This window comes from Lipotes vexillifer, unplaced genomic scaffold (assembly GCF_000442215.2).
Source record: "Lipotes vexillifer unplaced genomic scaffold, Lipotes_vexillifer_v1.1 scaffold241, whole genome shotgun sequence".
Classification (NCBI taxonomy): domain Eukaryota; kingdom Metazoa; phylum Chordata; class Mammalia; order Artiodactyla; family Lipotidae; genus Lipotes; species Lipotes vexillifer.
Window position 1 is genome coordinate 2,361,870 of NW_006784922.1, and position 16,590 is coordinate 2,378,459.

Here is a 16,590-nt window from a genome sequence, read left to right on the forward strand (position 1 = left end):
CCGCCTGCCGATGCAGGGGACACGGGTTCATGCCCCGGTCCGGGAGGATCCCACGTGCCGCAGAGCAGCTGGGCCCGTGAGCCATGGCCGCTGAGCCTGCGCGTCCGGAGCCTGTGCTCCGCAACGGGAGAGGCCACAACAGTGAGAGGTCTGCATACAGCAAAAAAAAAAATAAAAAAAAAAAAATAATGACAATTTACAAAGTTTTTAGGATATCTCATTTATTTAATTAGCAATAAACCCAGATAGAAATTATTTCCAAATTATATGACACAGCAGAAAATGCACAATTACGCAAAATGTAGTATGTGAATATGACTAATGGACAGAAAATGTTTTAGTTGCTTCTAGTGAAACAAAATTTTCAGTGTGATGCTGTGGCTGAAATAAAAACCTTAAGAAGAAATAGTTTTAAAAATTGATGAGGGAGGGCTTCCCTGGTGGCGCAGTGGTTGAGAGTCCGCCTGCTGATGCAGGGGACATAGGTTCGTGCCCCAGTCCGGGAAGATCCTACATGCCGCGGAGCAGCTGGGCCCGTGAGCCATGGCCGCTGAGCCTGCACGTCCGGAGCCTGTGCTCTGCAACGGGAGAGGCCAAAACAGTGAGAGGCCCGCGTACCGCAAAAAAAAAAAAAAAAAAAATTGATGAGGGAGTTCTCTGGTGGTCTAGTGGTTAGGATTAGGTGCTTTTACTGCCATGGCCCAGGTTCAATCCCTGGTAGAGGAACTGAGATCCCACAAGCCACACAGCGCAGCCACAAAAGAAATTGATGAACCTGAATTTCTACTTTCCCCCAAATAATGACAGTGCTATAAGAGCAGAAAAACTGGCCAAGTAATAGGAAAAAATAAGATGTCTGCATGCCAACAAATGCAGTTTTTTTTTTAATTAAAGTATAGTTGATTTACATTATTGTGTTAGTTTCAGGTGTACAGCAAAGTGATTCCATTTTGGGTTTTTTTCCAGATTATTTTCCATTATCAGTTATCACAAGATAGTGAATATTGTTCCCTGTGTTATGCAGTAAATCCTTGTTGCTTATCTATTTTACATATAGTAATTTGTATCTGTTAATCACATACTCCTAATTTATCTCTCCCCCCTTCCCTTTCCCCTTTGGTAACCACAAGTTTGTTTCCTATGTGTGTCTGTTTCTGTTTTGTATATAGATTCATTTGCATTATTTTTTAGATTCCATGTATAAGTGATATCATATAATATTTGTCTTTCTCTTCCTGACTTACTTCACTTAGTATGATATTCTCTAGGTCCATCCATGTTGCTACAAACGGCAATATTCCCTTCTTTTTTATGGCTGAGTATACACCCATATATTTATGTGGATATATATACCACATCTTAAACCAATCGCCTCTTGATGGGCATCTGGGTTGTTTCCATGTCTTGGCTCTTGTTAATAGTGCTGCTATGAACACTGGGGTACACTGTATCTTTTTGAATTAGAGTTTTCCTCTTTTCCAGATATATGCCTAGGAGTGGAATTGCTGGATCATATGGTAGCTCTCTTTTTAGTTTTTTAAGGACCTCCATACTGTGTTCCATAGTGGCTGCCTCAATTTACATTCCCACCAACAGCAAATGCACAGTCTTGAAGAGTCAAAAGCCTGATGCTACTAGTTTTTCCTAAAATGAATAATTATAAGGGACATCTTAATTAAAAGCATAAACTGAAGAATAAATGAGTGCTTACCCAGTCTGATGTTCTGTGCTCGTTCATGGAGCTGATTTACTAGTGCTTTCATCTGCTCGTAGTTTTCCTAAAACAGAAGCAAAGAAAAACAGGGAGAGTATTATAGGAAAACAATGATTTTTTTTTTACCATAATAAGGGTTAAGGAGAACAGCATTACATGCCAACCCCATGTGGCCTCCACACTAGGCCACTTTGCCACCCGTGTGGCCTCCGTGCTGGGCCAATTCCAACGTGTAAAAAAAATTAATTCGTGCCTCTCTGTCTTTGCTCAAGCTCTTCTGCACTACCACCCCCCTCTCTGGTCCATCTATCCAAATCTCACCCCCCTTTTAAAGCCTAACTGATGTTCCATCTCATCTCCAACACAATTTCTGGCTACTCCCACTCATTTTAACAACTTCCTTCCTTACACATCTACAGAACTCAATTGATCTCTAGTATTTGTTTTCTTTTGTCAGTGAATATAAGCCCTTTGAGGGTTAGAATGCCATCTTATTTTTTCTCTTCCCTCAACCACTATCGTGAGGAGATTCCAACCAATGCAGAAATACTTGTTTTACACTTACTGACAAATTACAGTAATTACTTACTTACAGTAAGTAATTAAAAACAAAGCCCAGGGGGAACATGGATCCTATTTTATGTTTCAAAAGGAACAGGGGGGAATTCCCAGGTGGCCCAGTGGTTAGGATTCCGGGCTTTCACTGCCAATGGCATGGGTTCAATCCCTGGTTGAGGAACTAGGATCCCATAAGCCATATGGCACGGGCAAAAAATACAAAAATAAAATAATCCCAGCCTCCTTTTTCAGACAAGTGTGGCCATGTGACTAAACTCTAACCAATGAGATATAAGCAGAAGTTGTTAGGTATGACTTCTAGAAAGGCTCCTTAAAAAAAAGGACAAGAAGGTGAGGGTGTCCTTTTACCTATTCACCCTTTCTCCTCCTTTGCACGTGGAACTCAGACACAATAGCTGGAGCTTAAGCAGCCATCTTAGACCATAAGGTAAACTGTACTACTTATTTTAAATTCTTCCTTCCCTCCCATCCTAGCCAAGGTTCACTGTGAGATTATACCTCCCTACCCCACAGTCTCTGAATCTGTCCATATTACTTGCTTTGATGAGTGGAATGTGGGCAAAAGTGACAGTGTACCAATTGCAAGAAGAGGCTTTAAGAAGGACAAAGTGTTTCCATGCTCTCCTCTTTGTGCCCCAGCCTTCCATTATGAGAGGAGCAACCCACGGCAGCCACTGCCCCTTCATTCTGGGTCCTGGAATAAGAAACAAGTAGAGCAGACCTGAATCTACTACAGTCCTAGAGCAGAACTGCCACAACCAACCCATAGATCCAAGCACAAAAAATAAATACTTGTTCTTTTGAACACTGAGATCTTGGGATTGGTTGCTACTCAGCATTACTGAAGCAAAATCTGGCTAATATAGTAATTAGTCCAAGGTCACTCAGCTAACAAGTAGTAGAATTAGGGTTTAAACCAAAATCCACCAACTCCAGAAACTCGCTCTTAAAGCAACATGCTACAATGTCTCTTCTGCCCACTGAAAGGGCCACTGTTGACACTTTAGCACATTTCCACCAGGTCTTTTTCCCCCTATGGAAATATGTTGCTTGTTAGCTTTTAAACATACATGAAATACTAAGCCAGTGCTTTTTCCACCATAGCACAGCTACTTTCTTATTCTAATTACTGGCGCACAGAATGAAACAGTACATAAAACATTTTACATAGAGAAAGAAGTTATAATCTCAGGCTCACACTCCCTAACCCCTAGCTAGCAGCCACCATCAAATACATCAGCCGAGACCTGACTTCAAAAAGATGGCAGAGCAGGAAGCTCCAGGCCCTTATTTCCCCACAGAGACATCACAAAACAACCCAAAACTGGCTAAAGTAACCTTACAGGAGCTCTGGAAAACACTCAGAGGTCTACAGCAACCAAGAGAACACCCAGCCAAGAAGCCATATTCAAAATGGTGGGAAACCCAGTCTCCACACTGCAGCCACACTGATTATTCTACCATGTCCATAGGATCATGCCACTTCTCTATTTAAATATCTTAGCATACAGACTGCAAAGTGAAATCTAAATGTGGCTTCTACACAGGGCTTCCCTCCTCTACCTGGCTGCATAAGGAATCCCATCTACCCCATGAATTCCACACCCTGGCCGGGACTTCCAAGTTCCCACTCCCACTAACCACTTTCATAACTTGGTACTTATGTTCTCATAACTCCTTTAGTTTGTATAATCTTGCCTCCCATTCTCCATGCTGAACCTGGCCAGTTCTTACCCAACTCAAGATCCAACTCACTCACTGCCTCCTATCTGCAACCACCTTTTTTAAGCTTTAGACATCACTCATCACAATGCATTGCTTTCTTGTCGTCTCCCCCACAAAATTATGATTCCATTCCTACACATCTATTCCAAATATCTAAAATAGTGGCTAGACCACAGTAACCACTTAATGTTTCTGAATTAAACATCCTCTCCTGATCCCAGGACATCTAAAGACTTTTGGAAGTCTCCCATTGGATACTGTTTCTGCCTCAGCCTGCTGATTTCCTTTCAACCTCCTTGTTTTCCCAAAGGCAGGAATTATTTAAAATGTGTTCTCTGAGGGACCTTCCTGGCGTTCCAGTGGTTAAGACTCTGAGCTTCCAATGCAGGGGGTGCGGGTTCGATCCCGGGTCGGGGAACTAAGATCCCACCTGCCGCAGCAGCGCAGCCAGAAAAAGTCTTCTCTGAAAGTTATTTGCACAATTTAAATGTTATCTGTACAGGCTTAGAAACCATGGGACAGACTGAAAATTCCCAGCTCTGATATTTCACAAACCAGGAGTTGTTTCTTTAACGTTGTGATACCTCCCAGTTCCAAGAAAAGTCATTTAAAGATAAATATTTTCTATTAACATAACCAACCATTTCAAGTCTGCTAAGCACAACCCAGGGTCAGCTGTGCTAGGCCAGTGGTTCCCAAAGCCCTCCCCTCTCAACAACTTCATTAACAATGCAAACACCAGGACCCCTCCCCAGAGACAGAAAAGTTCCAGGGTGAGGCTAAGGCAGCCGTATATTCAACAAGCTCCCAGGTGACTGCTAAACCAGAGAGCCACTGGTTTTGCGAACCAATGATCTAAAAGATACAAAGTACAGTGCCAGTGCTAAAAGTGAACTAAAATGTACCTGATTTGGAATTGTTTTCTTTTTCAAACTTCACGACCCCCTGGTGCGTCCCAGACTCATGACTGGGGATCCAGAGAAAACAGCAGCGACTGTTGAAGTGTGCCTACCCTGTACCTGCTTCCCAGTCTGGCCAACGCCTTGTGCCGTCGGTGAAGAGGAATCACTGACTCGGGCTGGGTACTCCAGGCCCGGGCCGCTCACCCGCCCTACCTGGTAGATGGCAGAGCTCGAGTCCGGTTGGGTGCCCAGCGTCGCCACGGAGTCCCCATGATAGGCGCGCGGCGCGGGGGCAGCGGCGCGGGCGCACCGCCGCAAAGCTAATCTCAGGGCGGCCCACATGGCAGCAGGCACAGAGGCAGGAAGGAGCGTGAGAGAGCGGCCTGCGCCGGTCCGGGGCCGAGGCTTCCCCCTCCAACTGCCACGCTTCGGGATATAGCTCAGCCCAGGCCTTTGCAAACCCAACCCGCCTGAAACCTCCCCGATTCTGAGGCCAGCCTCGGCACGTGCCGGCGTACGCCGCCAGTGATTGGTCAGCGCTGAGCACCACGCCCCCCGAATTTAGCGAATAAGGGACAGAAGTGCAGCCCCGCGAGGCCTGTCCCATCGCGATCCCCGGAGCTTTGCGGTTCCCGGGGTGGAGCGACCCTACTGCGGCCTCCCGGTCTCCCGAGATGCTGAGCTTAGGAGCTGCGGCTCAGTTTGCTTGCTGCCGGCCTCTGTGCTTTTTCTATGTGCTGTTTTCTTCTTCCCCTGCTGCTAGAAAGGGTGAAAAAGCTTATCCTTATATGAGAGCTGGAAACTGAACAGGCTTATTAAGCTGCCCTAAGAAACTCTTTAAGGGGATAACCATTCATTAATCAAATATGTCTTTAATGTCCCCTATCAAGTGCTCTTCTGGAGCAGGGAATACAGTGGAGAACAGGCAAAGTGTCCTCTTTTATAAAGCGGAGAGAACATAAACAAGTAAATAAAAATAAAAATTCTAATAGTGATAAATTACAACTTAGATGTACAATTATAACGTACTTCTAAAACTTTGCCTATAACAAATCTGAGCTTCCTCAGAATTTCTCATCCACTGGACAGTGAGAAAAAATTAATCTTATTTAGTCCACTTAAGTCTTAGATTTAATTTTTGTATATGGTGTTAGGTAAGGGTGTGGCTTAATTCTTTTGTATGTAGATATCCAGTTTTCCCAATACCATTTGTTGTAAAGACTGTCCTTGCCCCATTGAATAGTCTTGGCACCCTTGTGAAAAAGTATTTCATAAGCAATGATTTATTTCTGGACTCTGTATTCTGTTCCATTGGTCTGTATGTCTGTCTTCATGCCAGTACCACACAGTTTTTTGATTACTGTAGGTTTGTAGTAAGTTTTGAAATCATTAAGTGTGAGTCTTCCAGCTTTGTTTTTTTTCAAGATTTTTTTGGCTATCCAGGATCCCTTGAGATTCCACATTAATTTTGGGTAGGTTTTTCTATTTCTGCAAAAAATGCCAGGATTTTGATAGGAACGGTGTTGAATCTGTTGATCATGTTGGGTAACATTGACATGTTAACAATATTAAGTCTTCCAATCCATGAACATGGGATGTGTTTCCATTTATTTATATCTTCTTTAATTTCTTTCAGCAGTGTTTTTTCGTTTCCATTGTGCAAGTCTTTCACCTCCTTGGTTAACTCCTATTTTATTCTTTTTGATGCTATTGTAAATGGAATTGTTTTCATAATTTCCTTTTCAGTTTGTTCATTATTAGTGTATAGAAATGCAACTGATTTTTGCATGCTAAGTTAGTATACTGCCACTTTGCTGAATTCATTTATTAATTCTAACAGGTTTTGTGTGTGTGTGTGTGTGTGTGTGTGTGTGTAATCTTTAGGGCTTTGTAATAAGTCATCTGTGAATAGAGTTAATTTTACTTTTTCCTTTCCAATTTAAATGTCTTTTATTTCTCATTCTTACCTAATTGCTCCAGCTAAAACTTCTAGTACTATGTTGAATTGAAGTGGTGAAAGTGAACATCCTTGCCTTTTTCCTGGTCTTAGAGGAAAACTTTTCAGCCTTTCACCATTGAGTGTGATGTTTGCTGTGAGTTTTTCACATGTGGCTTTTTTTTTTTTTTTTTGGCTGCATTTGGGTCTTCATTGCTGTGCGTGGGCTTTCTCTAGTTGTGGTGAGTGGGGGCTACTCTTCGTTGAAGTGCACAGGCTTCTCATTGTGGTGGTTTCTCGTTGCGGAGCACGGGCTCTAGGCGCGTGGGCTTCAGTAGTTGTGGAGAGCTGGTTTCAGTAGCTGTGGCTTGCAGGCTCTAGGGCACAGGCTCACTAGTTGTGGCATACAGGCTTAGTTGCTCCGCGGCCTGTGGGATCTTCCCGGACCAGGGCTCGAACCCATGTCCCCTGAGTTGGCAGGGGGATTCTTAACTACTGCGCCACCAGGGAAGCCCCTCACATGTGGCTTTTATGATGTTAAGGAGGTTTCCTTCTATTCCTAGTTTGTTGAATATTTTTATCTTGAAAAAGTTTGAATTTTGTCATCTACTTTTTCTGCATCAACTGAGATGATCATGTGAAGTTTGTTCCTTCATTCTGTTAATGTTGTGAACTACATTGATCATTTTTTTCTATGTTGTACCATCCTTGCATTTCAGGAATAAACCTCACTTGGTCATGATGTATAATCCTTTTAGTATGCCACTGAATTCAGTTGCCAGTATTTTATTAAGGATATTTGCATCAGTGTTCATAAGGGAAATTGGTCTATAGTTTTTTTGGGTTTGTTTGGTTTGTTTTTTTGTAGTGTCTTTGTCCTGCTTTTATGTCAGGATAATGCTGGTCTTATAGAATGAGTTAGGGAGTGTTCCCTCCTCTCCAAGTTTTTGGAAAAGTTTGAGAAAGATTGGTATTTGTTCTTCTTCAAATGTTTGGTAGAATTCACCAGTGAAGCCATCATATTCAGTGATTTTCTTTGTGGGGAGATTTTTTGATTACTGTTTAGTCTTCTTACTAGTTATAGGTCTATTCAGGTTATCTATTTCTTTGTGATGTAGTCTTAGTAGGTTTTGTTTCTAAGAATTTGTCCATTTCATCTAGATAATCCAATTTGTTGTTCAGTTGTCCATAGTATTCAGATTTACTTTTTACATTTTTCTTTATTAATTTTCATTTTACAGGAATACAATAATTCAACTTTTATCATGAAAATAAAGATACTTTTTACTTCCTTCTCTCAGAAATGATCCCAGAGCAACAAAGGAACACAAAAAATAATTCATATCCCACCTTCAATTAAACTAGGGGATATATAAAGACAATAGGCAAAAATTGGAATAATAAATTTAGCAAAATAAAGGAACTTGAAATCTAAGTGCTTGCAGTGGAAAATACAAACAAGTAACAAGTCAATTTGCCTCTCAGAATTGGTGGTACCAGGAATTGGTGGTACCAGGTACAGAGAAATACGTGCATGGAAGTGGAGAAAGGTGGTAGAGAACAAGAAATGGTGGAACTACTTGAAAATTTGCAGAAGTAGTAGTTAAAACCCCAGGTTTCCACCCCCAAGTCTGTCCAGGAGATATATATTCCCTGGAGAAACTGAATCTGAAATGTTCCAAATTTAGGGACACTAGGCACTAGTGAAGTGCCAAATTGAGACCAGAGAGATTAAGTGACAGTCTGAAGGCCAAATCAAGAGAGCCCCCTCCCCCCGCAAGTCTCTTTTCCCACCCAGTTCCAAAATGCTGGCTACCAGATTTACATAGAAGGGAGTCTAGAGAAACCTTACTATTTTACAGAAAAGATCTACAAAGTGACATTTGAGGTTCTCCAGTGAAAAAACTCCCTGGAAGATTGATCTATAGGGATTTCCCTGAGGGTCCAGTGGTTAAGACTCCCTGCTCCCAATGCAGGGGGCCCAGGTTCGATCCCAGGTCAGGGAAATAGATACTGCATGCTGCAACTAAGACCCAGTGCAGCCAATTAAAAAAAAGAAAAAAAGCAACATTTAAAACAGAAAATTGGGGCTTCCCTGGTGGCGCAGTGGTTGAGAGTCCGCCTGCCGATGCAGGGGACACGGGTTCGTGCCCTGGTCCGGGAAGATCCCACATGCCGTGGAGCGGCTGGGCCCGTGAGCCATGGCTGCTGGGCCTGTGCGTCTGGAGCCTGTACTCCGCAACGGGAGAGGCCACAACGGTGAGAGGCCCCCGTACCGCAAAAAAACAAAAAAAACAAAAAAGAAGAAAATTGACCTACAGTGTAACCTACAAATTGACATATCCTACCTACCCTCCAATAAGCTTGTAAAAGCTCCTAATCAGTTTTTTTAGACACTTTCTTTAACATATGCATGGATAGCCAAGGATCAATGGGCATTTGAAGAAAGCTTTCTGTTGCAGTTCCATAATGGTTAACACTCTGGACTTTGAAGAAAGTTTTCAATACGGAAAAAAGAAAAGAAAGAAAGAAAGAAAGAAAGAAATGTTTAAAAGGAAAAGGAAAAGAAAAAGACACCCACTACCACCAAGAAAACAAAAACAAACAAAAAAAAGAAACCATCAGGGCAAGGAACAGAAGAAACTATAACATCCTTGGAGAAATGAAAATATATTGCATCCATCAAAGACCAGGATTATGAAAAAATTTTAAAAAGCTTTTGAAAAAAATATAAAATCAAGAATTCCTTGGCTGGGGGACTTCCCTGGTGGTCCAGTGGTTAAGAAAGAGCCTTCCAATGCAGGGGACGCAGGTTCGATCCCTGGTTGGGGAACTAAGATCCCACATGCCACGGGGCAACTAAGTTCGTGTGCCGCAGCTAAGGAGCTTGTGTGCCACAACTACGGAGACTGTGCGCTCTAGAGCCCACATGCCACAACTAGAGAGAAGATCGCATGCTGCAACGAAGAACCCCATGTGCCGCAACGAAAATCACCTGTGCTGCAACTAAGGCCCAACACAGCCAAATAAATAAATAAATAAATAAGAATTCCTTGTCTAGAAAATGTAACGAAAGCTAGAGGTTACAGAGTTTAATTAGCCATTTAATGAGAAAGTTCTTTTTCTGTTTTTGGCTGTGCCACGCGGGATGCAGAATCTTAGTTTCCTAACCAAGGATTGAACGTGTGCCCCTTGCAGTGGAAGCAGGGAGTCCTAACCACTGGACTGCCAGGGAACTCCCTAGGGAGAAATTATTAAAAGGATGGGAAAACAGATGTTCTAAGGAGATAAGATGCTCTACTAGCCTTTAAATTTATTAAATAAATGAGAGGTTAGCAAATATTTCCCATTGGCATTACATTTTATACTTATTTAATGCTATAGTTACTTAAAATTTTACTTGTTTATATTTATCCTGTTTATCTTATCATTATAATTCAGTTTCTGTTTGCTAAGAACAAAGAGCATTCCTATAATACTTTAAAAAAAAATCTTGCTTTAATAGCTCCAAGGGCTAGGCTGTGAGAGGATGTTAGAGAAAGTACATTTGCGGACTTCCCTGGTGGCACAGTGGTTAAGAATCCACCTGCCAATGCAGGGAACGCTGGTTCGAGCCCTCGTACGGGAAGATAGCATGTGCCGCGGAGCAACTAAGCCCGCGGGCCACAACTACTGAGCCTGTGCTCTAGAGCCCGTGAGCCACAACTACTGAAGCCCGTGCTGCACAATAAGAGAAGCCACCACAATGAGAAGCACGCACACCGCAAAGAGTAGCCCCCGCTCACTGCAACTACAGAAAGCCACGTGCAGCAACGAAGACACAACGCAGCCAAAAATAAATTAATTTTTTAAAAAAGAAAGTACAGGGCTTCCCTGGTGGCACAGTGGTTGAGAGTCCGCCTGCTGATGCAGGGGACACGGGTTCGTGCCCCGGTCCGGGAGGATCCCACATGCCGCGGAGCGGCTGGGCCCGTGAGCCATGGCTGCTGAGCCTGCGCGTCCGGAGCCTGTGCTCCGCAACGGGAGAGGCCACAACAGTGAGAGGCCCGCGTACCGCAAAAAAAACGAAAGTACATTTGTTAAAATTTTTTTTTTTTTTTTTTGGCCATGCCGCACGACCTCGGCAGTGAAAGCGTGAGGAGTCCTAACCACTGGACTGCCAGGGAATTCCCGATTTGTTAAAATCTTAACTGCAATACAAAAATCAACTGTTTTTCTATGTTCCAGCAATAAACATACAAATGAAAATAAGCATTTAAAAAACACCATTTATAAAGGCGTCAGAGAACATCAAGTACTTAAAAAATAAATCTAAAAGATGTGCCTCTCCTAGGCATTTACACAAGAGAAATAAGAACATGTCTACAAAAAGATTTGTACAACATTTATAGTATCTTTATTCAAAAGAGCCAAAAATCGGAAACAATCAGTAGGAAAATTGATAGCAATTATGGTATATTCATATGTGGTATATGGATAAAATGGAGTACAACTTAGCAACAAGGAACTACTATTACGCTACAAAAATGGATGAATCCCAAAAATGTGTTGAGCAAAAGTAAACAGATACAAAAGTATACATAAGTTCATATACTGCATATATATATAAATTAGCTCAAGATCAGGCAAAACTAATCTGTGGGTGGCAGTGGGGAAAGGGCTTAAAGGAACTTTCTGGGATGATGGAAATGTCTATTTGTCTTGTGGGGTGGGACACAGGTGTAATTAAACTGAAAGCTTAAGATCTGTTACTTTATTAAATGTAAATTATGCCTTAAAAACGTTCATTGCAGAAAACTGTGTTGATTCAAAATTATGAACTAAGGTCAAAGGATGATTCCCATTCTGTGACTTTGGTTCTGCACATTTGTTAATCAGAAGCATCAAGATTCTTAGCCTTCTCTGTACGGCTTTTGTGACTAACAAAGTTACTTCTAAAAAGGAATTGACACTTGATTTTTCTCCAATAGAAGTAAAAATTGAGAAAATCTCCCCCCCCCGCAAAAAAAGGGGCGAACAAAAAAATGAGGAGAGAGAGAAGGGGGTGGAGAAATGGAAAATAGCAGAGAAAAGATAACTTAGGGAACAAGTAAAGGAGATTAAAAAATCTGATTAATAGGAATTCCAGATATAAGAACAGTGAAAGTGAAAGAGAGAAATTATCAAAGGAATAATGCAAGAACATTTCCCAGAAGGGAAGGAAATGAGTTTCCATATTTAAAAAGGCCCATGACATGCCCAGCAGCATGAATGTAGGGGCAGGAAAGGGTGGGTGCACATTACTGAGCAGAATACCAGGGTCAAAGAATACGTATATAGGCCACATTCGAAGGATAGAGAATCAGAATGGCAAAAGATTTTTAAACACTGAAAACCAGAATATAACCAGAGCATGACTTTGAAATGAAGTGGAAATTATTTTCAAATTATTCAAGAATTCTATTCAGAGCCCAACTAAGTGAGAGAGTAGAATAAAGAACTCTCAGACATGTAAAGTCTCAAGTTATGTTATCATCCATGCACCCTTTTGCAGTAAACAGTGGAAGACGTGCATCTCCTCAAGAAAGACAATGACACTGGCTCCAGAATAGGGAATCCAAACCAGAAAAGATGGGTAGGGAATTCAGAGAAGTCACAGCATGGCAGCTGCATTGCACATGGAGACCTGTGAAGCCTCAGTCCAGATTAAAGCAGGAAGGAAGAGCTCCATAAAGTTTTCCAGGAAAAAAGAGAAGGAAACAGTTTATCTGACAGCTTGACCATGTGAAAAGTATAAACAGAGCATTTATAACTAAGTATAAACAGACTTGCCAGAGGATGCTGAAAGTTAAGCCATAGGTTCAAAAACAAACCCAAAGCAAAGGAAAAAGTGAAACAATTCTTAATTCCAAGAAAAACGAAAAGTTGTACCAGAAAGGAAATGTCGTCTTAGTTCATTAGGTGGTACAGCAGTGAAAAATTACAATTAAAACAGTACAAATACTGAATATGGATTAACCCCAAATTGTGATTAACATTGGGAGAAAGCAGGAAACGTGTGAGGAGAATTGTAAAAAAGTAAAATCCTTATATACCATAATAAAAGGTCAACTGACAATATAAAAAGTTCAGGTTTATAGTATATCCATAACTAAAGTTTCCCATTTGTCTTTCTCTACAGAGAAAAAAAAGTGGGAAGAAAAAAAAGAGTAAAAGAGATTGAGTTCTTTTAGCCAAAAATTCATTGCATAAGGAGCAAATAAACAAAAAAGTAAGCGACTCTTCTTATGTCCCAAATGTGGGGGAAAGTCTATTTTTATTCTTGCAAAATCAAAATAATATCCTTCAGAGCATGGACATAAGAAAAAAATTAATTCTCCCAAATATACTATACTCTCATGGAAGGAAGGAAGGGTAAGCTGTACTTACAAAACTATTTTTTGCTCACTAACACATTAATATCTTTATTAAGTCAATTTGAAAAAAAAGGACACAACAGAAATATAAAATAACTTTTATTTACATAATTTACATCTATAGAATATAACTGCTTTCTTTAGAACAAGAAAATTTACAATGACAGATATTGCTTTTTGTCAAAGACTTCTTCAAGCAAGATAGTATACATGGTCACTTCTATTTCAAAAAACATGGTGGTAAACAGTGGATATTCATATTTTTATGTGCCTCAATCATTTACCAACAATTAGGCTTTGAAGCCATCATGTTGATCACTTGCTAAGACGTAAGTGTTTAGGAGGAAAAGTCAAGAAAAAAATACAGACCTTTAATCATATCTCTTTTAATTTATAAAATACAAATTCTTCACAACATCATCTTTACATGAGTCAGATTAAACACAGGTGTGAACAAGTCTTTCCACCTTGTAAGGTAAATACACTGATTAAGTTTCTTTTTCCAAGAGTAGTTTTAAGGATATAATAGTAGGATAATTTAGTTGTCTGACTTGATTCTCTAACACAATGAATGCCCAAAGACAAAATTATCCTTCATACAGTAAGAAGTTACATCTTCCATAAAATTAGCTCATTGTAGATGAACAAGAGACAGATGTTAACAAAGTTAAAAAGTAATATTAAACAAGGGATAAAATAATAGTTTAGCTATGACAACCTAACACCCAAACTAACATGAACTAAATGAAAGAAGCCTTTTCAGAATATGAGATTTTTAAAATCTATAAAAACAGGGCATTAAAATAGCTATGTGATTTGCTACTATGATTTCTGTGACATATTAACCCCATGAAATAAATAAATGCGTATCTATAGAGAATTTCCTTACAGATCTTCCTTTATGACAAAAAAGTTTAAACTGCAAATTTCACTATAAGGCAATGAATAAGAAATGCTCTAATATGAATTGTTTTCATAAATTAGGATTACTGTTATACTTGCCAAGCCAAATCCAATTTTACTAATGAACTTGAAAACTGGCCACCATTTTTTTCAAATTACAAACAGAATTAGACATTAAAATATCTTCCCAACTGAAATACTGATTTCATAATGCAATCAAGGGTTTAAGTGTTAGGCACAACTCACAACTCCAGTGACAGAATAGCTCATAGGTAATGACATCAGCACCTTAAGGTTAGAAAACTACTGTCTAATGTATGGGTCAAACTAAAATCCCAACCCATCCATGTCCATCATTTAAGTATTGCCTGTAGCTGTTTTCATACTGAAGTGGCAGAGATGAGTAGTTACCACATAGGGCATCTGACCCACAAACTCGAAAAATTTTCCAGAAAATGTTTCTGACTCCTGATCTAATGTATTATCAACCCAGAAGGCTTTTCAAATAAAAGAATAAATCTGTTCTTTCAGAAGTTTAATTTGAACCACCAAAGATTTGCTTGGGTGGGTAACAGAATTACCTATGTAAATCACAAAATCTCAAAATTAAAACCAACCCTTAAATTCATATTGATGATAATCACTGACTTAATAAAGTCTTATTATCTTATTTTCTGTTTTTAACATCACAATTATGTTCTGTGCATAAAGGTCTAAGTACTTAGTTCCTCATGGAGAATTTAATGGGGGAAAAAAAACTACCAAGAAATTGTTTTTTAAAAAAGGAATGTGTGTATGTGAGCATATGTGTGTGTAATGGAGACAGAGTTTTGTATGGAAATTTGCCTCATAAATAAAGTTAAGGGTTTTTTTCCCATACAAATCCTGAGATTATCCAAGAAATAAGAAAAACAAAAAATTCACAGTACAAAGTCAATATACTAAACTATGAGAAAAAAATGGTACTCAAAACGTATATACTATCCAAACAATTTAGTTTCATCACTTTAAATACCTTTAAAATTAAAGAGGGAAAGGAGACAAACATAAATTTGTTAATGCTTTCTTTACCCATAATCTCAGGGGTAAAAATAATTAAAACTGAATATTCTTTTAAATAAAAAATTTAAAAATAAATAAGCTTTTTGATGTTTTATCTTTATAAATAGTAAGTTTAAATACTAGTTCTTCAATTAGGACTAATGTTACATCAACATGAATTAGAAAAATACACATTTTTCAGTCAAATAGCTGATAATAGAAAAGTTTTTAACATTTACCATACTAAAGTGGAGTTTCACAATTTCCTTTCACACACTTAGAGGCAACTGAAAAGGCCTTCACCATCCAAAAAAACAAAAAACAAAACCAAAAAACACTAAACAAACAGAAAAAAACCTTCACAAAAGGTTTGCTAAATGTTAACTACAATCCATCTCCAAATACATCGGGACTGTGATTTATACAGACATTTATCCACAACATTCCAAGGTGTCCATGTGTATTCAACACAGGAAGAGTCAAAATGTAAACAAGAGCTGTTACTTCTGTCTGAGAAAGCAGTCTTAATTGCTTGGTAATTCCAAAATGCTGAATCAATCAGAACGAAAGGAACCTCAGCAATGTTTTTCACTGATTATAAAAGCTTCAAATCAAGCCTATCAAATATTCAAAATCAACCTAAAGAAAAATTGCCAGTGAGGCTTTTTGCTATAGATACTGCTTTGTTGATATGACTGACTGTGGAAATCCTAGCCTTAGGAAAGAAAAAAGAAAAAAAGAGAAGACTTTTATTCTGTTTCATCCACTTCAATAAAGATATCACTAAAGAAATATTCAGAGACTGTCATTGGCTCCTCTTCCGGTAGCTGGTTTTGGACATCTTTACATTCTCCTTTCGGTAAGGGATGATTACAAGAAACCTAAAAAGATAATAAAAATAAGTAGGCAGTATAACATTTATATATTGACAGTGGTATTCTAAATCGATATCTGTTTGAAAAGCAATATAGCAATAAATATTAAGAGTTTTAAATATGTTTATACTCACTGACCCAATAATTTCATTTCTATGCCATTATATTAAGGAAATAATCCTAAACATAGTAAGAGATAACCTTTGTAGCATTCGTTATAATAATAAAATTAAAATCAACAAATATACAACACAAAACATGATTAGGTTGACTGTAGTGTACACATGATTACTTCACCCTAATTTCTGTGAAAAAAATAAATACTGAAAAACATAACATTATTAAATCGATAATGAAAACGTTTTAATGACCAGAATAGAAGGACCCATGAAACAGAACAGTACGTAAGGAAATATCAGAAATTAAAGCAATCCTATCAAAAATGAGCATACTGGGCTTCCCTGGGGGCGCAGTGGTTGAGAGTCCGCCTGCCGATGCAGGGGACGCGGGTTCGTGCCCC

At 39.4% G+C, this 16,590-nt stretch overlaps 2 protein-coding genes across 2 annotated transcripts in view; both read right to left on the bottom strand.

Annotated features, from left to right (window-relative positions):
• Positions 1 to 5,364, bottom strand: part of MCCC2 (methylcrotonyl-CoA carboxylase subunit 2) — a 63,868-nt gene extending 58,504 nt beyond the window's left edge. Inside the window, 2 exon segments of the mRNA XM_007472369.1 lie at positions 1,712 to 1,778; positions 5,134 to 5,364. Coding sequence (XP_007472431.1) covers positions 1,712 to 1,778; positions 5,134 to 5,262 — 196 coding nt within the window. The 5' untranslated portion in view covers positions 5,263 to 5,364.
• A 10,580-nt stretch (positions 5,365 to 15,944) lies between these two features.
• BDP1 (BDP1 general transcription factor IIIB subunit) overlaps positions 15,945 to 16,590 on the bottom strand; it is an 85,137-nt gene continuing 84,491 nt past the window's right edge. The window contains exon 41 of the mRNA XM_007457116.1: positions 15,945 to 16,076. Coding sequence (XP_007457178.1) covers positions 15,945 to 16,076 — 132 coding nt within the window. The remainder of the gene's footprint in view (positions 16,077 to 16,590) is intronic.